The sequence below is a fragment of the Bufo gargarizans genome, chromosome 8 (assembly GCF_014858855.1).
Source record: "Bufo gargarizans isolate SCDJY-AF-19 chromosome 8, ASM1485885v1, whole genome shotgun sequence".
NCBI lineage: Eukaryota > Metazoa > Chordata > Amphibia > Anura > Bufonidae > Bufo > Bufo gargarizans.
The window spans coordinates 193,365,106-193,391,384 of NC_058087.1; the positions used below are offsets into that span (position 1 = coordinate 193,365,106).

The window sequence follows — 26,279 nt, forward strand, 5'->3', positions numbered from 1 at the left end:
TACAGACAAATAGTTGTGTAGGTGCAGGGCACTATCGTTTTACCCTGCCCTGAGCTCATTGACCATAAAAAACAAACTTTTAGAATTCTGTTAGGTGGGTGGCGGCGGCCATTTTATGCATGGTCAGTGCACCAGCACAGCATCTGAGCTTTTGGGACATTGCAAATCACAATTGTTGGGGGGCAAACTACAACATCTGGATTAGTCAGTGTAAGGTAGAAATACACCCATAATTTTCTGGGGTTTGAAAAACACACTCTTTTGACAAAAAAAAACTATTTTCAGGCCTTGCAGCATCAGCACGTGTGAAATTCCAGGCTCATACTGCTGTCAAATTCAGTTGTTAAACAAACAGTAGTTTGGGGGAAAAAATTTAGTTGCCAGCCTTTGATGCAGAGTTCATTGTGAGATACACCCTTAATACATTTGGGTTACATTCAGAGATTTTAAATACCGCCATTTGGTGCACTAATATTGAATTCAGGCCTACACTGGTTCAGGCCCTGTGAGATACACCTTCTACATACAGGGGTTTGAATTAGGCATTTGAAATACAGCCATTTTAGGCCGAATGCACACAGCCGTGTTTGCGGCCGAGAGCGGCCGTGCAGCATACGGGTAGGCTACCCGACACTGCTAGATTTGAGTGTGTAGTTCCCTTTAAGCCAGTCAGGCCGGTTACCGGCAATCCTTATCACAGCCAGCAGAGGGAGCCCCCTAGCTCAGGAAGTAGAGAAGTTTCCAGACTCAGTGCAGAGAGGGTTCCCCTCCTGAGTCCATATGCATAGAAGTCAGAAGGGCATAGCTAAACAGCCTGAAGACACAGAATACCACAGAGGCCGATCAGATAAAGCAAGAGGTACTCAAGATAACAGAGGAGGTACTAGATAAGGACAGCTTCAAGGGTACGCCAGCTATAGGGCATTAGACCTTGGAGAGAAAGTCACATGTTTCAGGACCAGTCAGGAATAGTGTGCAAGCCGCCTGTACTGCATCTCCTGTAATCAACACTCTGTATAATACCTTGCTAAGACCGGCCATTCTGTACTCCCAAGAACCAGCTGTATTCACTGATATTCAGTAAATGTTCCAGTTTTTGTTGGCTATCCTATGCTTGCTTCATTCTTCTACAATACCATGCACGGCGTGTCACCGTTTAATTGACACTGGCGTCACGAACTTTTAAATACCTGCCTGTTCCAGTATTTGCCCCAATTGAAGACGACAGTGGATCCCAGGTTAGTGAGTCAAACTGCACTACAAAGCCCAGCATACACTACTGACCCCCTGGGACACTGCATCGCTCTTTTTGGCGTCACGAACAGGATCCGCATACTTCTGAAGTGCAGAGAAGTGTGAACTGTGTGCTTTAACTATTCCACCACCGTATTGCAAAGACTGTAACCTTTATTCCCAAATCTGTGGATTAAAATTGTGCCTGGGAGGAATCAGAGGCTCTGTACTGTGTTGCGCTACCCCCAGAGAGAAAATCGTATTTGTGGACTGTGATTTATTGGACTTTGCAACACCCTGCTTGCTGTCAGGGAATCGTGATCAAGATGGCCACCGGCCGCCTGGAGTAAAGTTTCCCGCGCTGCTGAGGACCTCCGTGGGCGGATCCCTTCAAAGACACAGAGAATCCCGCCCCTCTTCATCATCGCACCGCCGCGGCCCTGCTTTTCCTGCGTCAGCAACGTCACCGCGTACACAGGACGTCCGGAGTCTCACGAGATTTGGCCTGCGCGAACCCGGCGATACCGGTAAGAACTTGTATCCGGAGGGAAGGGGATTGTTCCGGCCCCTTTAGTCACCAGCGGCCACCTCGTAATAAGTTAACATGTCAGATCCGGGAGTTGCCGAGCGGCCGGACCCGGGAGAGCTTGCGGCTCCTAATCATTCTATAGCCCCCAGCATGATGCCCTTTACCATGCCTTACTATTTTGGGGCCCCATGGTTTCCCCGCTATAACGGAGAGGCCCATACCCTAAGAGACTTTAAAGAAAAGTTGCTGGCCTTATTCAAACTGTACCCCATAAATGCCGATCAGCAAACGGAAATCTTGCTAGCGCAACTGGAGGGGGCTGCCCGCAGAGAGGTATTATCCTGGCCTGCTGCGGAACGGAGTACTCTGGAGCAGATATTCACCCGCCTCAGGGCCACTTTTGAAACGAGGACTGCCTCAGAGATAAAGATGCACTTCTTTGGCAAGAAACAGAAGCCCGGTGAGTCCCTCCGTGACTATGCCCTATCACTTCAGGAGGCTTTGGGGGCTGTAATTCAGATAGATCCCAAGGAAGCTGATAACCAGGATCAGACCCTGAGGGAACAATTTATTACCGGAGTGGCTAGTGAGCAAATAAGGACCCAATTAAAGATGCTGTCCGCCCAACACCCTAACAGTACCTTTCTGGACTTTAAAGAACTGGCTATAAAAATTCTGGGGTCAGCAGTATCTACAGAGTTGAGCACCCCAACTGAGTTACCAGCCTGCAGGTCAAAACCGCTTATCATTAACCGAGCTGAGGCCGGTCAAGCTGTTCAAGCTACAGCTACCGATACTATCGCCATGCTGACAGAGCAAGTAAATCACCTCACTAAAAGCCTAGAGAGAGTGTGCAGAAAAATGGAGGAATGGGAAAAACCTATGATGTCAGAAGAGGAGTTCCTGTCACCCTCTAAGCCGTTCCCACCTCCATATCAAGAGACTCACCCCAGGGATCCTGGGAGGCGCAATAGGGGTCGCCAGCGGCCCGTGTGTACATACTGCAAAAAGATGGGACACACAGAATCCACTTGCTGGCAGTTAAACGGGCAACCCCTGAGGCTGAGGACCACCCCTCGGGAGGTAGAACACTAGGTCCAAAGGATCCAAATTGGATGCCACGGTATGTAGGATCCCATCCTAAAATCAATGTGGAGATTAACGGGGTCCCCTTTGAAGCCCTATTAGATACTGGGTCTCAGGTCACTACTATTCAGCTGCCCGCCTTTGAAAGATTCTGGGACACCAACCAATTGACCCAGCCGCCTGAATCCTGGGTAGAGATTATCGCCAGCAATGGCAAACCAGTAAAGATTCATGGATACTGGGAACCCACCCTGCAGGTGGGAGAAGTAACCTTACCTCAACAGGGGGTGATAGTAGTACAGGCCGGCGACAGAGGAGGACATCCTGTCATTCTAGGCACCAATGTCTTCAAAAACTGTTATGCTGAAATACTTGCCGTATTACATCAGACTCTGCCCACCGCTTCCTCTGCATCCAAGAGGGTGATTCAAAAGACTATCACTGTGTTAAGTGCCCAGCAGAGGTTTGCTAACGGGAAAGGAGAAATTTGTACTGCCAAGATTCGTGATAATAAGCCTGTGACTTTGCCTCCTAATTCCCAAACTCTCTTATGGTGTCGTGCTGTCCTGGGAGTCCAAGGCCAAGATTATCCAGCCCTGGTAGAACCAATCCAGATGGAGAACTACCCTTATGTGAGAGCTGCCAAGTGCCTGGTGAACGTCTCCCAAGGTAAAGTACCTGTCCGTCTGATTAACCTGAGTGATCATCCTGTTGCGCTTACTAAGCATTACCCTGTTGCCCAGCTTTCTCAGGTGTTCTTCCAAGACATCATCCGTCTTCCAGTGACAGAAAAGCCGCCAGCTGCAGTCAGCGGATGTCCGCCGGTGCCCCAGTCACAAGTACCCTGGTGGGAAGAGCTACATGTCGGGGACGAGACTACCCCCCAACATCAACAAGAAGGGATACTACGGCTTGTCAAAGAGCACCACCAGTCCTTCAGTAAACATGCTGCTGATTATGGAGAGGTTAGTGCCATACAACACACCATACCTACTGGCTCTCATCCTCCTATCAAGGAGAGATACCGACCCTTACCGCCTACTTCATATCAGACTGTAAAAGAAATGATCCAAGAGATGAAAGACTCTAATGTAATCCGGGACAGTCGTAGCCCGTGGGCGGCACCCCTGGTCCTTGTAAAGAAGAAGGATGGTGGTATCCGTTTCTGCGTGGACTATAGAAAAATTTACCAAATAACCCACAAAGACGCGTACCCACTGCCCCGCATTGAAGAGTCACTAACTGCTCTGGGCTCCGCTGCCTATTTCTCCACATTGGACTTGACCAGTGTCTACTGGCAAGTACCCATGGCCCCGGCAGATAGGGAAAAGACTGCTTTCACCACTCCCATGGGCCTGTTCGAATTCAATTGTATGCCGTTCGGGTTATGTAATGCCCCAGGAACTTTCCAGAGACTAATGGAGCGGTGTTTGGGTCACAAAAACTTCGAAACAGTGCTGCTGTATCTAGATGACGTCATTGTGTACTCAAAAACATATGAAGACCACCTGAAACACTTAGCAGAGGTCTTTGAAATCCTTGTCAAATATGGCCTGAAGGTAAAGCCATCTAAATGCCACTTGCTCAAACCTGCGGTAAAATACCTGGGGCATGTGGTAAGCGGAGAGGGCGTACAACCTGACCCTGATAAGTTAGCGGCTGTCCGTAACTGGCCGGTACCCACTACCGTCAAAGAGGTGAGGGGTTTCCTTGGTTTTGCCGGCTACTATAGACGTTTCATCCCCCATTTTGCTCAAATAGCCGATCCTATCCAGGAACTCTTGAGGGGGCAGCCCAAGAAAAGTCCTAGAACTCCAGTGCTCATTGAGTGGAATGAAGAGAGAGAGATCGCGTTCCAGTTGTTAAAAAAGAAACTGACCGAGCCTCCCGTGTTAGGTTATCCCGACTACAGCAAGCCCTTCCATCTGTATACTGATGCTAGCAAGCGGGGCCTGGGGGCTGTGTTAGCCCAGATTCAAGAGGGAAAAGAAAGAGTGATAGCTTATGCAAGCCGCTCCCTGAAAGGAGCTGAGAAAAATGACCAGAATTATAGTTCCTTCAAACTAGAATTCCTGGCACTAGTGTGGGCAGTGACGGAAAAATTCAAAGATTACCTAGCCGCTACCCCATTCATTGCATTCACTGATAATAACCCTCTGGCACACCTAAATACAGCTAAATTGGGGGCTTTGGAGCAAAGATGGGCCTCTCGTCTCGCCAACTATGATTTCTCTGTAAAATATCGCGCTGGACGTACTAATGACAATGCTGATGCTTTATCCAGACTTCCCACAGAGACAGCTCCTGATGATGTGCGAGATGCTTGGGAAGATGTAGAAATGCCGGCCTTCTACCATAAATTTGCTCAACAGGATCAGGCTCGGGCTACCAGTAACAGAGCTGCAGTTCCTTCACCCTCCAGTAGGCCGGAACTCAAAGAAGAAAGGTGGGTGAAACTACAGTCTGAAAGTAGAGTGCTGGGTGAATTGTTGGACTTCATTACCAGTGGCAGAGCCCCTGAGAGGATTCGGCGTAAGAGTACAGATCCTGAGCTCATCAAACTGTGGAGACAGCGCCATCAACTCTTCATACAAAAGGGCCTGTTGCTACGGAGAAGCCTAGACCCAGTGTCCAACGAAAGAGTGCATCAAATTCTCATACCCCGACGAGATGCAGGTATGGTGTTGGAGATGTACCACAATCAATCCGGTCACTTTGGGGTCCAAAAGACTGAGGCAAATATCCGCCAGCGGTTTTACTGGGTGGGCATGAGAGAAGACATGGAGAAGTGGTGTCGGGAGTGTGTAGCCTGTGCCTTGAAACGAGGTGAACACCATGATCAGAGGGCACCACTGAGACCCATTGTAAGTACTCGTCCTCTTGAACTTGTCGCCATCGACCATGTGAAACTGGAGCCTAGTCGCTCAGGGTATGTGTACGCTATGACTATTATTGACCATTTCACTAAGTTTGTTGTAGCGGTGCCTGTGAGAGACCAGACGGCCAAGACTACAGCCGAACTGTTCTGGAAACACTTCCTCCTGCCCTACGGTTGTCCAGAAAAGATCCTCACCGATCAAGGTCCTGCTTTTGAGTCCCACCTGTTCCATGAACTGTGCCGCCTGCACAACTGTAAGAAGATCCGGACGACGGCCTACCATCCGCAAGGTAATGGATTATGTGAAAAAATGAATCAGACCTTGATAGAGATGCTGAGGACCGTGCCTCCTGAAACCAGGGGAGATTGGCCTAATCTGTTGCCACAGCTCATGTTCACATACAATCATACCATACACTGTTCCACCGGGTATACCCCCTTTTATTTGATGTTTGGGCGCCAAGGGTTATTGCCTGCTGACCACTCCTTGGATGTACTCGTACCTGATTGCATCAACCCATTCCCTAATACCGACTGGGTTGCTGAACACCAAAGGCGATTGAATACGGCCCAAGCTATTGTTCAGGAACGTATGGACTATGCTAGAGACCGGCAGCAGAGAGACTATGACCAAGCGGCCCATGCAGAACCCCTGACGATAGGGGCTGTGGTATGGTTAAAAAATAACCGCCGTACCAGTAAACTGGACAGTAAATGGGAGCAAAGTCCTTATGTTGTCACTGCAATCCCAAATGTTGGAACTCACACTTATGAGATCACCCGGGAAGGCAGGGGATCCCAAATTGTACACCGAAACCGGTTAAAGCTCTGCCTGACACCAGGACCCAGTGCCGAGAGTTCTATATCTGAACCCCCTGCGTCAGAGCCATCGATACCGCCCGAGGATCCTATGCAGGCTGTCCGAAATCTAAGGTATGACGCTGATCCCATGCATTGGCTTCTGACACCATGGTTGAACTTGTTGGTGCCCGCTCCGGCACCTACTGTACCTTTACTTCCAGAAGAGCCGGTTCAGGATGCCCCGGATCCAGTTCCCCCTCTAGTGGATCCTGTTGTTCCTGACCAAGGTCTCACGGATGGAGATCCTCCTGTTGCTCCTCTCTCTTCTACCTCGGTGCTAAGAGGAGAGGAAACCCCTGTGTTGAGAAGGTCCACCCGGATGACCAGGGGACGTCCGCCAGTCCATTTAGGAGACTTTGACTATGCTGGTGGTGTCTCCTCCCGAACAGTTACTATCGGAAATAGCCTGCTTGATGTTTGTGCGCAAGAATGGACTCCTCCACGTGAGCCCTTGCCTGTTCTACACCCACGGGGAAACCCTGTGTAGTTCCTTATTATACTTCAGTCAAGAAAAATAGACTAACCTGGTTCACCTTAAGTCCGCTGTGCCAGGTCAGCGGCCGTGCCTAAGAAGAAAGAAGACGCCCCTTTTTCTTGCGTCATTTGTTGCAAATGTTATATTTTTGTGTGAAATAGTTGTTTATCATATTTATAATGTCATGTTTAAATTACGCATCAGCTTATGTTGGTTCAGGCATGTGTGTGAGTACGAGGCCTTACTCACGTTAAAGTCTGGGGGTGTGCAGCATACGGGTAGGCTACCCGACACTGCTAGATTTGAGTGTGTAGTTCCCTTTAAGCCAGTCAGGCCGGTTACCGGCAATCCTTATCACAGCCAGCAGAGGGAGCCCCCAGTTCAGTATAAATAGGCTAGGGCCTAGCTCAGGAAGTAGAGAAGTTTCCAGACTCAGTGCAGAGAGGGTTCCCTCCTGAGTCCGTATGCATAGAAGTCAGAAGGGCATAGCTAAACAGCCTGAAGACACAGAATACCACAGAGGCCGATCAGATAAAGCAAGAGGTACTCAAGATAACAGAGGAGGTACTAGATAAGAACAGCTTCAAGGGTACGCCAGATAAAGGGCATTAGACCTTGGAGAGAAAGTCACATGTTTCAGGACCAGTCAGGAATAGTGTGCAAGCCGCCTGTACTGCATCTCCTGTAATCAACACTCTGTATAATACCTTGCTAAGACCGGCCATTCTGTACTCCCAAGAACCAGCTGTATTCACTGATATTCAGTAAATGTTCCAGTTTTTGTTGGCTATCCTATGCTTGCTTCATTCTTCTACAATACCATACACGGCGTGTCACCGTTTAATTGACACTGGCGTCACGAACTTTTAAATACCTGCCTGTTCCAGTATTTGCCCCAATTGAAGACGACAGTGGATCCCAGGTTAGTGAGTCAAACTGCACTACAAAGCCCAGCATACACTACTGACCCCCTGGGACACTGCAGCCGTGCGCTCCAGCAGTCAGCAGGAATCCTGGCAGGGTTTTTACGGCCCGCCCTCGGCCGCGGAACACGGCCGTGTGCATTCGGCCTTATGCAAAGAAATCTTTAATTGAGGCCTAGTCTGGTTCAAGCCGTGTGAGATACACCCTGTACATACTGTAGTTCTATTCTACTATTAATCAAACACCCATTTAGGGCAAGTTCCTAAATTCAAAAATATGAGGAGAGCGTCAATTAAGGGACGTGGCCCAGGTCGTGGTGCTTCTGGTGGAGCTCCTGTTGCAGGGAGAGGACGTGGTCGATCTGTGCCAGCTACAAGCACAAGTGAAACCCCTTCCTCAAGTGCGAGTAGGTGACAAAAACTGCAGCGCTATTTGGTCGGGCCTAATGCGGCTCTATGAATGGTGAGGCCTGAACAAGTCCTGCTGAAAGACCACAGTTGGAACCTGCAGCCGATGTCCATCAGTCTTTAACCTCACCCCCTTGCAAATCAGCCAAGCAGTCTGAGCCCCAAGTCATGCAGCAGTCTATTCTGCTTTTTGATGACTTTGTTAGCAGGGTTTCCCAGGGTCATCCACCTAGCCCTGCCCCAGAATGGGAAGAGATTGAGTACACCGATGCCCAACCACTTATCTTTCAAGATGAGTACATGGGAGGACCATCTCAGCACGTCTCGGATGATGAGGAAACACAGGTGCCAGCTGCTGGGGCTTTCGAAAGTGGGCAGACCGACAAGGAAGTCAGGGGTGAAGACTGGGTGGACGATTAGGTCCTTGACCCCACATGAAATGAAGGTCATGCGAGTGACCTATGTAGTTAGGAGGAAGAGGCGGTGATGGAAGAGGATGTGGCACAGGAGGAGGAAGAGGGATCATTTCGTAGGGTTTCCGGCCAGTCATTCCCAAGTGGCTCCGAGGGTGGGTTCCTGCACCCACAAACCCAAGGTACACAATTGTCCAGCCAGGGCACAGTTCTGGAGGAGATGGAGGAGGAGGAACCATGTTCACAGCAGGGTGGCACCCAGACCAGCTCATGGTCATCACTGGTGCCTGGATGGGGGGATACAGAGGACACAGACGATATACCTCCCACAGAGGACAGCTTTTGTCTATGGCACACATGAGCTATTACATGCTGCAGTGTCTCCGCAACGACCGCCGAGTTGCCCACATTCTAACTTGTGCTGATTACTGGGTGGCTGGATCCCCGTTACAAGGACAATGTACCTTCCTTAATTCCGTCACTGGAGCGTGATCGTAAGATGCACCAGTGCAAGCGCACGCTGGTAGACGCGCTGCTGGTGGCATTCCCACCTGACAGCGGGGGCACAGTGGAAGCACAAGGCGAAGGCAGAGGACGAGAAAGAGGTCGCCAATGCAGCTGGGGCACCGCCAGCACCTCAGAAGGCAGGGTTAGCATGGCCAAAATGTGGAAAAGCTTTGTCAGCACGCCACAACAACCAGCACCACCAGCTGATATGGAACGTCTTAGCAGGAGGCAGCATTTCACCGACATGGTGGAGCAGTATGTGTGCACACGCCTACACGTACTGAATGACTGGTCTGCCCCCTTCAACTTCTGGGTCTCCAAATTGGGCACATGGCCTGAGCTTGCCCTTTACGCCTTGCAGGTACTGGCCTGCCCTGCAGCCAGTGTATTGTCTGAACGTGTGTTTAGCACGACTGGAGGGTTATATTTACCAATGTTTTGGGGTGTACCCTAATTTAAAAAAATTAATTTAAAACCAAAAAGCAGTGTAGGGTACCTTCTCCTCCTCCTCCTCCACCGCAACTTCCACCTACACCGCCGCATCCACCGCCTCCTCAACCTCCTTCTCCATATGGACCTGGTCCTCCTAGATCAAGATTATTAGTTTTTATTTTTACGTATTTTATGTTATTTTAAGTCATTTCCCTATCCACATTTGTTTTCAGAGCACTTGCCATGCTCTTAACCACATTTTGACGCAGTTTGCAGCCCTCTAGCCCTTTCCATTACGTTTTTACAGCCATTTTAGTGCTCAAAAGTTCGGGTCCCCGTTGACTTTAATGGGGTTCAGGTTCTGGTTCGGGTCCCGAACCCGTCGAACCCGAACATCCAGGTGTCCTTTCAACTCTATCAGCTTGTTCTTTATCTTCTTCCATATACCTTCCTTCTTTTGTTTTTAATTCGGTAATTCCTTGTTTTAGTTTCCTTTTTTCATTTATGTATCTGAAGAATGTCTTATCGCCTTTTTCCCCTGACTGAGCTCATTTCTCTTCTGCCTGTGCTTTAGAAGCTCTTATAACTTGTTTGGCCTCTCTCTGCCTAATCTTATAAATTTGTCTGTCATCCTCGTGTTGTTTTTTTTTTTTTTTATAATTCCTAAATGCTATCTTTTTGTTTTTAATGTTTTTGGCCACTTCTGCTGAGTACCACAGTGGTCTCTTCCTTTTTTTGCTTTTACTGACAAGCCTAATGCAATTTTCTGTTGCCTTCAATAGTGCCACTTTTGAGTAGTCCCATTTCTCCTGGACTCCAATGAAACTGTTCCAGTCTGATAGGGACTCGTGTACCACTAATCTAATTTTAGAAAAGTCTGTTTTTCTAAAATCAAACTTTTGTTTTTGTGTGGTGTGACTCAGTCACTGTACTTATAGTAAACCACACTGACTGGTGATCACTAGATCCCAAGCTTTCCCCTACAGTAATATCAGATACCAAATTCCCATTTGTGAATGCTAAATCTAAAATGGCCTCCTTCCGGGTTGGCTCCTCCACTACTTGCTGTAGAGATAATCCCAGTAGGGAATTTAGAATATCTGTACTCCTGGCAGAACTAGCTATTTTGGTTTTCCAGTTTACATCAGGAAGATTAAAGTTTCCCATAATGATAACTTCCCCCTTCAATGTCATTTTAGCTAACCACTGTGAGGGGGCACATATCTGGCATAATGCCTGTGAGGGGGCACATATCTGGGCATAGCGACTGTGAGGGGGCACATATCTGGGCATAATGACTGTGAGGGGCACATAATATCTGGGCATAACGACTGTGAGGGGCACATATCTGGGCATAACTACTGTGAGAGAGGCACATATCTGGGCATAGTGACTGTGAGAGGGGCACATATCTGGGCATAATGACTGTGAGGGGCACATAATATCTTGGCATAATGACTGTGAGGTAGGCACATATCTGGGCATAACTACTGTGAGAGAGGCACATATCTGGGCATAGTGACTGTGAGAGGGGCACATATCTGGGCATAATGACTGTGAGGGGCACATAATATCTTGGCATAATGACTGTGAGGTAGGCACATATCTGGGCATAACTACTGTGAGAGGGGCACATATCTGGGCATAATGACTGTGAGGTATGCACATATCTGGGTATAACTGCTGTGAGGGAGGCACATATCTGGGTGTAACTGCTGTGAGGGAGGCACATATCTGGGTGTAACTGCTGTGAGGGAGGCACATATCTGGGTGTAACTGCTGTGAGGGAGGCACATATCTGGGTGTAACTGCTGTGAGGGAGGCACATATCTGGGTATAACTGCTGTGAGGGAGGCACATATCTGGGTATAACTGCTGTGAGGGGCCACAAGGAGGACATAACTATTTTGACGGCTTAATTACTGTGAGGGGCCACAATGTGGGCATTAGTACTGTATGGTAGCACTAGATTACCCTGCTATACATTGGCATGGCTCAGTTTTACAGGCCAGCACAGCGCCCCCTGCTGGTGATTTCACAGGGGCAGTCACCATCCCTTCCTTATGTGATTATTCTTTTTCTTTATCGCCACAGGGACCTTGTTCCGGATCCAGCGGACATCACGCTGACGCCAGCGACACCCTGGATGAGGAAGGACCAGATTTTATTAGGACTGGGTGCGGGGCCGGACTGGGGATAAAGACCAGCCCTGGAAAACGTTGCACTCCAGCCCCCGAGCATTGGGCCATTATTTACTTTATAAAAGGCGAAAGCATTTATTTTAAAACACGTGTGTAAACACGAATATGAACGTTGCCCCACAATAGCTCTTTTGTAGAACCCCCATTGTTTATATTATCACAGTAGACCAGCTTTTCCCAACCAGGATGCCTCCAGCTGTTGCAGAACTACAACTCTCAGCATGCCCAGACATAGCATTATGGCAATCACTAAAAAGAGATACTTGCTAAAACAAAAGTGTGTATGAACTCAGCATCCTGCTAGGGGGTAGAGAAGCCTGACATTTCATTTACCAGGCTTCCGCACTGCTACAAACTTGATGTTGTGGCCTTTGACTCAAAGTTTGAACCAAAGGGCACAGCGTCGAGTCTGCAACATGACGGAAGTCTGGCAAATCCAATGTCAGGCTTCCCTGGCAGGCTGTAGTGATATGAGCTTGTGTAGTAGAAGCCTGGTATATGATGTCTCATTGTCCTGACTGGAGGAGACAGAGGTGAAGTTTGCTTTACCCTGGGTTCACACCTGAGCGTTCCTCAAACGCGCGTTTTTGTCATTGACTGCAGTGTCCTATGGCCACAAACGCGCGTCAAAACGCCCCAAAGAAGCTCAAGTACTTGTTTGAGCGTCGGGCGTTTTACAGCGCGTTCGTACGCGCTGTAAAACGCCCAGGTGTGAACCATTCCCATAGGGAAGCATTGGTTTTCATGTCTTAAGCGTTTTACAGCGCGTTTGAACGCGCTGTAAAACGCTCAGGTGTGAACCCAGGGTTACTCTCCCCAACATTTCTGATGGACTCTTCTTTTATTTGTAATGGCGTTTAGTGGGTTTTCTGCTTGTTTCTCAATGGAAGGCAATCTCTGAGCTTCAGGGGTTAATTCCTCTACAGGAGCTCTCCGCCCTCTTAGGGGAAGAGACTTTTCCACTTTCGGTTCCTGCTCCTCATACCACAATGGCTTCTGCTGATCTGAGGGCCGAGCTGGACTGCTCCATCTGCCTGAGCCTCTATACAGATCCTGTATCCCTGAGATGTGGACACAACTTCTGCCGCTCGTGTATTGTGAGTGCGCTGGATGCACAGGAGGCAGCTGGAGTGTATTCCTGTCCTGACTGCAGAGCAGAATATCCGGAGCGTCCGGCCCTGGAGAAGAGCAGGAAGCTGAGGAACATAGTGGAGCGTTTCTTATCTGCTCAGCCTGATATGGAGGAGACCGAGATCTTCTGTACTTACTGTACTAAGTCTCCTGTACCGGCTGTGAGGACATGTCTGCACTGTGAGGCCTCGTTCTGTGAAAAGCACTTGAGTAGACACAGTAAGTCATCAGAACATACTTTGGTTGAACCTACTGCTACCCCGAAGGAAAGAAAATGCTCCACACACAAGGAGGTGCTGAAATACTATTGTCCGATGGACGCCGCCTGTATCTGTGTGTCCTGCTGGGTGGCCGGAGACCACAAGGGACATGACGTGCAGCTACTGGACGTGGCCTCTGAGAAGGAGAAAGAGAAACTGAGGAAATATCTGGAGGAACTAAACCCACAAAAAGCAGAAATTCAGAGTAAACTTCAGAATCTGCAGGATCGTCAGAGGAATATCCAGGAGAAGGCCTCTGATAAGAGGAAGAACGTCAGGAAGTTATTTATGGACATTAAGGAGCAACTGGAAATGGCAGAAAAGAAAGCGCTGAGCGAGATCTCCAGGAAGGAGGAGAAGATTGTGTCCCAGATATCTGATCTGATCAAGAAGCTGGAAATAGAGGAGGACGAGCTGTTCAGGAAGATGCGTCACGTGGAGGAGATGTGTCATGTCACCGACCCAATAAGACTCCTACAAGAAAGTGACATTACAGTATGTGGTCATGGAGATGATGAGGACACAGGGGAAGATGGTAGAGAGGGCAGGTCTGAGGATGATCTGGATGAGGTTCTGATCTCACTGACCTTCTACCGATCTATGAGGGATATTGTCACCAATGTCACATCAGAGCTCGGGCTCCATGTTCCAGACATATTGCTGGATGAGGACACTGCTAATATATATGTGAAGATATCAGAAGATCTGAAAACAGCAACAACAACAGAAGAGGAAGAAGAAGAGGAAGAAGAGGACAGACCAGAATCACCAGGAAGGTTCCTAGATTATCCCCAGGTGTTAAGCAGATGTGGCCTCTCCTCAGGAAAACATTACTGGGAGGTAGAGTGGGACCAGAAAGGAAAATGTGACATCGGACTGTCCTATCCCAGTATAGAAAGGGAAGGAGATGAGTCTTGTATTGGATGTAATGATAAATCTTGGTCTTTGGATATGTCTGGTGCAGGATGTACAGTGTGTCACCGCTCAGTCAGATCCCCCCTAAGTGTAGATACAACATGTCCTAGACTTGGGGTCTTCTTAGACTATGAGGCCGGGCGCCTGTCCTTCTGTCAGCTGTGTGACCCCATCAGACACTTACATACCTTCACTGCCTCCTTCTCTGAACCCCTACATGTTGTCTTCTGGTTGTGGTCTGGAGCCTCTGTTAGAATAATAAGCTGAGGCCGATGCGTCCACGTCCCGTTATAATCTCCGCCTATAAGTCACTATATAGCGCTGTATGGGCGGAGCCTCCGATCACACAATGTATATGGCGGCTCTATGGGGGGGGGGGGTTTACTGTACGATAATTTTATATTCCTTGGAGATCAGATCCAGAATCGATGCTTGAGACAAATGAAAAGTTACGTCGTCTGCACACGAGTTCGGGTGAACGCACATCAGACCCGCAGCGTATCCGCACCAATACCTGCAATGTGTGATTACGGTTTTTGGTGCAGATAAGATGCGGTTTTCCACTGAAAAGGGTGAAATCCGCAGCTAAAACCACAAACATAACTGACGGGCCGCAGATCTGGGAATCCGCACGGAAATAATCGGCGAAGTGTACATGATCGGGGTAATCTCATACACTTTGCTGGTGCTGTAATTCGTTACGGTTTTTCCACATGGGAATTCGCGTGGAAAGACTGAGCGTATTCCGCAACGTGCGCAGATGGCCTTCGGGTACAAGCGCATGGTGCGTATTACCTGCTGGTTTTCCAGAGTGAAATAATACCGCCTGAGCAGATGGGATTCCCAGTATCTCATCTACACGGAGCGGAAGTTTCCTGCGTCAGGAGTGACCTGCGGAGCGGATCCGGAGATCTGCGGCCGGTGGATTGTCCGTGCGGATTTCTCCCTTTACAATGCAGAGGGGGAGATCTGGGGAAATCCGTGTCAGGATCTGCAGGTAACAGGTGTGGATCCCGGAGCGGAGATACACCGCCGAGTGCACGTACCTCATGGGGGGCATCATTAACCCTTCCCCGCCCTCCACTGATGTCGCTGTAGGGGCTTCTTTATGTTTCGGGGACACATTTGGGGAACATATAATTATTAATCAGCTTTTCCTATTTCTGTAGAGATGTGACAATGTGACGCTTCTTTCCGCACTATACGCGGCATTTGTTGTGTTTTTTCCCTTTTTATGGAATAAATGTCTGACTACTTCTGTCCATCAGAGTTGTCGGTCCTGTCATCTGGGTGTCAGTGGTCTCCTCCGCCATCATGTCTGTTATAACCGCAGGTAATGAGTACTGCAATACACTGGATCTGTACAGCGCCACCTGCTGTTCTCTTCCTTATCTTTGGCCGGTCGCGCTGAGCTGGTCGCACACGCTCAGTTTAATGCGACGTCTACACGACGAGGTGTCTTGGTCCCAACTCTATACATTGTTAGTGTGAGAACATACCGCGCGCTCCATATTGTGCCGCCTATAGAGCTCCCATTGTTGTGATCGCCGCCTGGACTCAGCACTTTTCTAACTATCCCTTGTAATGGTCGCCTTCCCTGCGGTGCAGCATGTCGGACGGCGCCCGCGCTACGTTACTGTCGGCCGCACTTCGCCATGTCTAGTGATTAATACTGTACGGTTTTCATGCACATTCTGTTCTGTTGTTAGCAGCATTATATGGCGGTGTATGTGGCTCGGGGTGCGGCTTTCTAATACTTTCTCTCTGTGTCGCTGAACTATTGTAGAGCAGCCGCGCAGCGACCGCCTCACATCCTGGAGGCACGAGCTTCCTGGCGCCTCTCAGTGTAACTGACGCTTTTCTTCCCTGGAGGGTTTTATTTTGTGCTTCTCATTTTTCTGTTTGTCGTCCTGCGGAAAGGTGTTAAGAATACGCTATACCTGCCGTTACTTACTGTATGTAGCAGAGCTGTACGTCTGTATAGTTGAGAAGTCTATGCAGCAGAGTTGTATGTTTGTGTAGTTGAGCAGTGTATGCAGCAGAGCTGTATGTCTGTGTAGTTGAGCAGTGTATGCAGCAGAGCTGTATGTCTGTGTAGATGAGTGATGTATGCAGCAGAGTTGTATGTGTATTTGAGCAGTGTATGCAGCAAAGCTATTTGTGTAATTGAGAAGTGTATGCAGCAGAGCTGTATGTCTGTAGATAAGCAGTGTATGTAGCAGTGCTGTATGTGTAGTTAAGAAGTCTATGCAGCAGAGCTGTATGTCTGTGTAGTTGAGCAGTGTATGCAGCAGAGCTGTATATCTGTGTAGTTGAGCAGTGTATGCAGCAGAGCTGTATGTCTGTGTAGATGAGTGATGTATGCAGCAGAGTTGTATGTGTATTTGAGCAGTGTATGCAGCAAAGCTATTTGTGTAATTGAGAAGTGTATGCAGCAGAGCTGTATGTCTGTAGGTAAGCAGTGTATGCAGCAGAGCTGTATGTCTGTGTAGTTGAGAAGTGTATGCAGCAGAGCTGTATGTCTGTGTTGTTGAGAAGTGTATGCAGCAGAGCTGTATGTCTGTGTAGTTGAGCGGTGTATGCAGCAGAGCTGTATGTCTGTGTAGTTGAGCGGTGTATGCAGAAGAGCTGTATGTCTGTGCAGTTAAGCAGTGTATGCAGCAGAGTTGTATGTGTAGTTGAGCAGTGTATGTAGCAGAGCTGTATGTCTGTGTAGTCGAGTAGTATATGTAACAGAGCTGTATGTCTGTAGATGAGCAGTGTATGCAGCAGAGCTGTATGTCTGTGTAGTTGAGCAGTGTAATTGAGCAATATATGTAGCAGAGCTGTATGTCTGTAGATGAGCAGTGTATGCAGCGGGCTGTATGTCTGTGTAGATGAACAGAGCTGTATGTCTGTGTAGTTGAGCAGTGTAAACTGTCACTTTTTTTTTACCAGTATTGACTGTTAGGTTTTAGATTAGTTTAGGCCCCTTGGTTAGGTAGTTAGCGATCAGTTAGCGCCCAGCCCACCGCACCGCAGTCACTGATTCGCTGATTAGCGTGTCGCTAATCAGCATTTGTACTTTTATAGTATCTGTAAGTGATCAGAACTGATAGTATTAGTGTCACCTTAGCTTGCCCTCCACCCAAAACGCAGTGTTTGCCCGATCAGGCCTGATCGGTCACCCACACGTGCGTTCACCCACGCCCGCCCCACCACAGTGACAAAATATATATTTTTTTATCATTGCACAATCACTTTACAAGCGCTGCGGCGCTAAAAAAATCAGTTTTGATATTTTTTATCAATCTCAGTGGCTTCCAGTACTTCGCTAGCCTCCAATTTGTAAGACAGGCTTGCTTTTTTTCTTGGGTAGTCTCAGGGAATACCCCTAAATTTAGTAGTCCAAATGTCAAACAGGGGGTATTCTTCTGAAGAGGCCTACAGGCTTCTGACCCAGTCGGATGAGGAATGGGAACCCTCATCTGACAAATCCAGTGGGTCAGAATACGAACCTGTAGAAAGCAGTGGCAGTCTGACCCAAAGTTCAGACGAGGAGGTTGAGGTCCCTGATACCACCAGGCGTACCCGGCCCCGTGTCGCTAGACCACAGGTTGCGCAGGATCAAGGGCAGCAGAGTGGCGCTGGCTCTGTCCGATTACGTGGTGAGGCATACACCAGCAGCGCAGCCCATCCTGGACCTAGTACCAGCACTGCCGTACAACATGGTGAAGTGGCGAGCACCAGAAGGGCAGTTGAAGCTGGTACGGTGGCACGTGCAGTAGTTCCCCCATCGCAGCCACCGCACAGACAGGCCTGTAGAGCCCCTAGGGTCCCTGAGGTGCTGGCAAACCCTGATTGTCAGCCCTCAACTTCAGCCGCACCAGTAGTTCCCCCTTTCACCGCCCAGTCTGGATTTCGGGTTGAGACAGCTCAGATTGGATCGGCACTGGTTTTTTTTGAGCTGTTCTTGACTGCGGAGCTCTTGGACTTAGTCGTGGCAGAAACAAATCGGTATGCCACTCAATTTATAGCCGCCAACCCGGGAAGCTTTTATGCCCAGTCTTTCCAGTGGAAACCCGTCCAAGTTTCCGAATAAAATTTTTTTTTGGGCCTTCTCCTCAACATGGGCCTAACAAAAAAGTATGAATTGCGGTCATATTGGTCCACGAACCCAATTTATCACATGCCCAAGTTCTCTGCTGCCATGTCCAGGGCACGATTTGAGGCCATCCTGCGTTTCCTGCACTTTAATGACAACAGCACCTCTCATCCCAGAGGCCACCCAGCTTTTGACCGGCTCCACAAAATTCGGCCCCTCATAGACCACCTTAACACCAAATTTGCAGATTTGTATACCCCTGAGCAAAACATCTGCCTGGACGAGTCCCTAATACATTTTACCGGGTGCCTTGGCTTCAAACAATACATCCCAAGCAAGAGCGCCCGGTATGGGGTAAAATTGTATAAGCTCTGTGAAAGGGCCACAGGCTATACGCACAAATTTCGTGTCTATGAGGGTAAAGATCAGACCCTGAAGCCGGTCGGTTGCCCTGACTACTTGGGGAGCAGTGGGAAGACAGTCTGGGACTTGGTGTCACCCTTATTTGGCAAGGGGTACCATCTTTATGTGGACAATTTTTACACAAGTGTGCCCCTCTTCAGGCATTTGTTCCTAGAACAGATTGGCTGCTGTGGCACTGCGCGACCTAGTCGCCGGGGCTTCCCCCAACGGCTCGTTACCACCCGTCTTACAAGGGGGGAGAGGGCTGCCTTGTGTAACGAAGAACTGCTCGCGGTGAAATGGAGAGACAAGCGTGACGTTTACATGCTCTCCTCCATTCACGCAGACACGACAATACAAATTGAACGAGCAACCAGTGTCATTGAAAAGCCCCTCTCGGCCCACGACTATAATTCGCTCATGGGAGGGGTGGACTTCAATGACCAGATGTTGGCTCCCTATTTACTTTCCCGCAGAACCAGACGCTGGTATAAGAAGGTGTCTGTATAGTTGATTCAATTGGCTGTATATAATAGTTTTGTTCTCTACAGTAAGGCTGGGAGAACAGGATCCTTCCTCAAATTTCAGGAAGAGATCATCGAGAACCTCCTGTATCCAGGAGGTTCCGTGGCCCCATCCACCAGTGTAGTGAGTCGTCTACACGAGCGACATTTCCCCAATGTCGTTGCTGGTACCTCAACCCAAGCGCCACCCCGAAAAAGATGTGATATCTGTAGCAGGAGTGGAATAAGGCGTGAAACCCGCTATTTCTGTCCTGACTGCCCTGACCACCCTGCCCTATGCTTAGGGGAGTGTTTCCGGAAGTACCACACACAGGTACACCTAGCATAGGGATCACATCTCACAGGACAGGCACACAGGGCTATTAGGGCCCATTCACTGTCACCACCAGACATCTGAGAAGCTCTGACAGATGCCTTTCAGAACCTCCTCCTTGAGCTTCCTTTGTTTTGCTTTCAGTTCCTCATCTCGTTAGCCTCTCTCAGCTGTCATGTAGTTGTACTGATTGCATCCCTTTAAATTCCTCCCCATAGTGCATCAGTGTGCGGTTTTTATTATTTCCTGGAGTGTGTGTGCATGCTGATCCTACTTCCCAGTCTTCTACAAGATAAGTGTTGTGCATTCATTTGTGTTTTTCTGTTTACTGGATCCCAGGTGACCCTGACTCCCTCTGTATCTAGTGTAGGGAGCCGATGGTCGTGTCCCCTCACTATTATAGGGTGTTCAGGTGTTTTACAGTCGAGGTACGAGGATATGCGATCATCTACCATTGGGATTTTTGCATTGGCTGAGCAGTCAGGGAGAGTGCGAGGTCTGATGCAGGGTTCTCCCTTTTTGTTCCTTAGTTTGGATCCAGTGAGTCGTATTTTCATGTTGTGTTGTCTTGTTTCCTGTACACCTTCCGTGACATTCACACACAGCTGCTGCAAACCTCTCCTTTCACCTGGGACAAAGTGCATAATGTACTTCGCCACATCTCTGGGTGATTTGCGCTTTGCACATTGTCCCATAGGGAAGGAGAGGTTTGTCCTATAAACAAAAGGTAAAAAAAATCACCGGTAAGCAAAAAAGTTTATGTTCTGTTCCAAAAGTTTAATAAAGTTAATGTTCTGTTCAAATGTTATTATAAAGTTCATGTTAATAAACTTATTGCGTTGCGGCCTGGTGTTTTTTTTTTTTTTTTTTTTTTTTAACCTTCCAGGTGGACCAACCGATCGACTAGCTGCAGTACTGATGTGCATTCTGACAGAAGCATTGCGCTGCTGTCAGATTACACAAAAGTCGGTGTATGAGGCGCTGCAAGACGAGATTTCTCCTCTGCAGTAAAAGATACGTTTGCTGAGGCATATGAGCTGAGGAGGTGGCGGTGTTCATATGCTTTGGCAAACACTTTGTATATAAAACAAAAAAAAAACAAAAAAAAACGGCAATGATTTTTTTCATCCACATCGATTGATGTGAATGGAGAAATCGGGTTTGCCAGGGCATACGAGCTAAGTGGGTATGGATGTTGGGCGAAGCGCCTATGTCCTGGCAGACGCCTTTCCCCTCCTCTTTTTTTTTTTTGGCAGAGATTTTTTTATCCACATTGATCGATGTGAATGAAGAAATCTGTGCCGTTCATATTTTTTCTTTCAGCCCAGAGGCTGAACGGAAAAAAAAAATCTCATTACCCGTATGCTAAATATAAGGAGAATAGCAGAAACTCCTAATGCTGGCCATACGTGTAATGATTGCGGAGACCCTCAAATGCCAGGGCAGTACAAACACCCCACAAATGACTCCATTTTGGAAAGAAGACACCCTAAGGTATTCGCTGAGGGGCATATTGAGTCCATGAAAGATTGAAATTTTTGTCCCAACTTAGCGGAAAGGGAGACCTTGTGAGAAAAAAAAAAAAAACAATTTCCGCTAACTTGTGCCCAAAAAAAAAACTTCGATGAACTCGCCATGCCCCTCATGGCATACCTTGGGGTGTCTTCTTTCCAAAATGGGGTAACATGTGGGGTATTTATACTGCCCTGGCATTTTAGGGGCTCTAATGCGTGAGAAGTAGTTTGAATCAAAATGTGTAAAAAATGCCCTGTGAAATCCTAAAGGTGCTCTTTGGAATGTAGGCCCCTTTGCCCACCTAGGCTGCAAAAAAGTGTCACACATGTGGTATCGCCGTACTCAAGAGAAGTTAGGCAATGTGTTTTGGGGTGTCTTTTTACATATATCCATGCTGGGTGAGATACAAATCTCTGTCAAATGACAACTTTGTATAAAAAAAATGGGAAAAGTTGTCTTTTAGAGAGATATTTCTCTCACCCAGCATGGGTATATGTAAAAATAGACCCCAAAACACATTGCCCTACTTCTCCTGAGTACGGCGATACCACATGTGTGACACTTTTTTGCAGCCTAGGGGCGCAAAGGGGCCCATATTCTAAAGAGCACCTTTAGGATTTCACAGGGCATTTTTTACGCATTTGAATTTCAAACTACTTCTCATGCATTAGGGCCCCTAAAATGCCAGGGCGGTATAACTATCCCACAAGTGACCCCATTTTGGAAAGAAGACACCCCAAGGTATTTCGTGATGGGCATAGTGAGTTCATGTAAGTTTTTCTTTTTTGTCACAAGTTAGTGGAATATGAGACTTTGTAAGAAAAAAAAAAAGAAAATCATCATTTTCCGCTAACTTGTGACAAAAAATAAAAAGTTCTATGAACTCACTATGCCCATCAACGAATACCTTAGGGTGTCTACTTTCCGAAATGGGGTAATTTGTGGGGTTTTTCTACTGTCTGGGCATTGTAGAACCTCAGGAAACATGACAGGTGCTCAGAAAGTCAGAGCTGCTTCAAAATGCAGAAATTCACATTTTTGTAACATAGTTTGTAAACGCTATAACTTTTACCCAAACCAATAAATATACACTTATTGCATTTTTTTTTAATCAGACATGTAGAACAATAAATTTAGATAAAAATTTATATAGAAATGTAGTTTTATTTGAAAAATGAAAGTCATTTTTTGGCAAAAAAATCGGTAAATTTTAATTAATAACAAAAAAAGTTAAAATGTCAGCAGCAATAAAATACCACCAAATGAAAGCTCTATTAGTGAGAAGAAAAGGAGGTAAAATTCATTTGGGTGGTAAGTTGTATGACCGAGCAATAAACGGTGAAAGTAGTGTAGTGCAGAAGTGTAAAAAGTGGCCTGGTCATTAAGGGTGTTTAAGCTAGGGGAGCTGAGGTGGTTAAGAAATAACTAGAAATGGCAGAAAAGAAAGCGCTGAGCGAGATCTCCAGGCAGGAGGAGAAGATTGTGTCCCAGATCTCTGATCTGATCAAGAAGCTGGAAATAGAGGAGGACGAGCTGTCCGGGAAGATGCGTCACGTGGAGGAGATGTGTCATGTCACCGACCCAATAAGACTCCTACAAGAAAGTGACATTACAGTATGTGGTCATGGAGATGATGAGAACACAGGGGGAGATGGTGGAGAGGGCAGGTCTGAGGATGATCTGGATGAGGTTCTGATCTCACTGACCTTACACCGATCTATGAGGGATATTGTCACCAATGTCACATCAGAGCTCGGGCTTGATGTTCCAGACATATTGCTGGATGAGGACACTGCTAATGAATATGTGAAGATATCAGAAGATCTGAAAACAGCAACAGAAGAAGAAGACGAGGAAGAGGAAGAAGATGAAAAAAAAGAACAGGACAGACCAGAATCACCAGGAAGGTTCCTGTATTGGGACCAGGTGTTAAGCAGATGTGGCCTCTCCTCAGGAAGACATTACTGGGAGGTAGAGTGGAACCAGATAGGAGGATGTGACATCGGACTGTCCTATCCCAGTATAGAAAGGAAAGGACAGAGGTCTGGTATTAGATGTAATGATAAATCTTGGTGTCTGGAAATGTCTGGTGCAGGATGTGCAGTGTGTCACCGCTCAGTCACATCCCCCCTCAGTTTAGATACAACATGTCCTAGACTTGGGGTCTATCTGGACTATGAGGCCAGGCGTCTGTCCTTCTATAAGCTGTGTGACCCCATCAGACACTTACACACCTTCACCGCCTCCTTCTCTGAACCCCTACATGCTGTCTTCTGTGTGAAGGATGGAGCCTCTGTTAGAATAATAAGCTGAGGCCGATGCGTCCACATCCCGTTATAATCTCCACCTATAAGTCACTATATAGCGCTGTATGGGCGGAGCCTCCGATCACACAATGTATATGGCGGCTCTATGGGGGGGGTTTACTATAAGATTATTTTATATTCCTTGGAGATCAGATCAAGAATCGATGCTTGAGACAAATTAAAAGTTACGTCGTCTGCACACGAGTTTGGGTGAACGCACATCAGACCCCCAGCGTATCCGCTCTAATACCTGCAATGTGTGATTACGGTTTTTGGTGCGGATAAGATGCGGTTTTCCACTGAAAAGGGTGAAATCCGCAGCTAAAACCACAAACATAACTGACAGGCCGCAGATCTGGGAATCCGCACGGAAATAATCGGCGAAGTGTACGTGATCGGGGTAATCTCATACACTTTGCTGGTGCTGTAATTCTTTACATGGTTTTTCCATATGGGAATTCGCGTGGAAAGACTGAGCGTATTCCGCAACGTGCGCAGATGGCCTTCGGGTACAAGCGCTCGGTGCGTATTACCTGCTGGTTTTCCAGAGTGAAATAATACCGCCTAAGCAGATGGGATTCTCAGTATCTCATCTACAAGAAGCGGAAGTTTCCTGCGTCAGGAGTGACCTGCGGAGCGGATCCGGAGATCTGTGGCCGGTGGATTGTCCGTGCGGATTTCTCCCTTTACAATGCAGAGGGGGAGTTCTGGGGAAATCCGTGCAGGATCTGCAGGTAACAGGTGTGGATCCTGGAGCGGAGATACACCGCCGAGTGCACGTACCTCATGGGGGGCATCATTAACCCTTCCCCGTCCTCCACTGATGTCGCTGTAGGGGCTTCTTTATGTTTCTGGGACACATTTGGGGAACATATAATTATTAATCAGCTTTTCCTATTTCTGTAGAGATGTGACAATGTGACGCTTCTTTCATACTGTTTGGGCATTGTAGAACCTCAGGAAACATGACAGGTGCTCAGAAAGTCAGAGCTGCTTCAAAATGCGGAAATTCACATTTTTGTACTATAGTTTGTAAACGCTATAACTTTTACCCAAACCAATAAATATACACTTATTGCATTTTTTTTTTTATCAAAGACATGTAGAACAATAACTTTAGATAAAAATGTATATAGAAATGTAGTTTTATTTGAAAAATTTTACAACTGAAAGTGAAAGTCATTTTTTGGCAAAAAAATCGGTAAATTTCAATTAATAACAAAAAAAGTAAAAATGTCAGCAGCAATGAAATACCATCAAATTAAAGCTCTATTAGTGAGAAGAAAAGGAGGTAAAATTCATTTGGGTGGTAAGTTGTATGACCGAGCAATAAACTGTGAAAGGAGTGTAGTGCAGAAGTGTAAAAAGTGGCCTGGTCATTAAGGGTGTTTAAGCTAGGGGAGCTGAGGTCTTTCCGCACTATACGCGGCATTTGTTGTGTCTTTTCCCTTTTTATGGAATAAATGTCTGACTACTTCTGTCCCATCAGAGTTGTCGGTCCTATCATCTGGGTGTCTGTGGTCTCCTCCGCCATTATGTCTGTTAAAGATGTGTGAATTTGATTCTATATTTTGTATCTCTAGGACTGTAATGAGTTAACTTTTTCTTCTTCAAGTGCCTCCCACCCCCCCCTTTGTTTCAAGACTGGAGAAGAGAGGGGGGGGGGCAAAGGGCTGTGCTGTGAGAAGTGTCTGTTTTCTCATCTTTGTACAGGTGTCCCAAGGGAGTCATATAGACTGTGGAGGAATGCATAAGCCAATCATAAGGGTTGATGATATATACCTATTATTCACTGCCTATAGAGAAGCACCTCCTTGAAGTGTCACATATGACGTATGCAGTATTATTGTTGGGATAAACGCCATTACAAAATGGCGACGATAACCAGATGTTTACATTAGTTCACATTCCAAAGTAGTGCGCAGGAGCCAGGGTGCTATCTCCTCTCTCTTATCTCTTCTTCCCTTTGAGCCAATGAAATACTGCCCTTTTCTGAAGATACATATACCACTAACTCTGTGTAATAAAAGTTAGAGATTGCTTTGACCAACTTCTGTGTCAGTGTCCAGTCTCTCAACCACGTGTGGATATTAACCCCTTGGGGTTGGAGCATCAGAGTGCATCTCAAATGCTCTAATTTAGGTCTACTTTAACATGTCTTTAATAACCGCAGGTAATGAGTTCTGCAATACACTGGATCTGTACAGCGCCACCTGCTGTTCTTTTCCTTATTTTTGGCCGGTCGCGCTGACCTGGTCGCACGCGCTCAGTATAAGGCGACGTCTACACGATGAGGTGTCTTGGTCCCAACTATATACATTGTGTTTGTGTGAGAACATACCGCGCGCTCCGTATTGTGCCGCCTATAGAGCTCCCATTGTTGTGTTCGCCGCCTGGACTCAGCACTTTTCTAACTATCCCTTGTAATGGTCGCCTTCCCTGCAGCGCAGCATGTCGGACGGCGCCCGCGCTACGTTACTGTCGGCCGCATTTTGCCATGTCTAGTGATTAAGAGCTCACACACGCGGCCATAGTTTTTTTCCACATCTGGACCCATTCATTTCAATGGGGCCACAAAAGATGCAGACAGCACAGTGTTCCGTTTCGCGCCCCTGCAAAAAAGATAGAACATGTCCTGTTCTTGTCCGTTTCGTGGAGAAGAATAGGCATTTCTAAAGGGGGCCGGATGTACCGATCTGCAAAATGCTGAATGCACACCGCCAGTATCAGTGTTTTGCGGATCCATAATTTGCGGACCAAAAAAACCCCGCAACAGCCACAACCCAGGCACCAGGATGTAAGGTTGGAATGGAGCGGCGGACACGATTTGCCCTGGGGACTGGATTTTCTCCTTCTTGGACCCATTGCCGCTGCTTCTGACAG

At 47.5% G+C, this 26,279-nt stretch overlaps 1 protein-coding gene across 1 annotated transcript; it reads left to right on the plus strand.

The window, feature by feature from the left end:
* The first annotated feature begins 12,899 nt into the window (after window positions 1-12,899).
* On the plus strand, window positions 12,900-23,403 carry LOC122945539 (E3 ubiquitin/ISG15 ligase TRIM25-like). Its single transcript, XM_044304603.1, has 2 exons — window positions 12,900-14,514; window positions 22,520-23,403. Exons 1-2 carry the CDS (start codon window positions 12,936-12,938, stop codon window positions 23,401-23,403), a joined length of 2,463 nt encoding a protein of 820 aa, XP_044160538.1. The 5' UTR covers window positions 12,900-12,935.
* The last annotated feature ends 2,876 nt before the right edge of the window (window positions 23,404-26,279 follow it).

Bases quoted from the DNA above. Each gene is read 5' to 3' on its own strand.
- LOC122945539 (XM_044304603.1), top strand. From the start codon at position 12,936: ATGGCTTCTGCTGATCTGAGGGCCGAGCTGGACTGCTCCATCTGCCTG. The intron at 14,515-22,519 runs GCTGAGGCCGAT...AGAAATAACTAG, and splicing joins AGCCTCTGTTAGAATAATAA to AAATGGCAGAAAAGAAAGCG.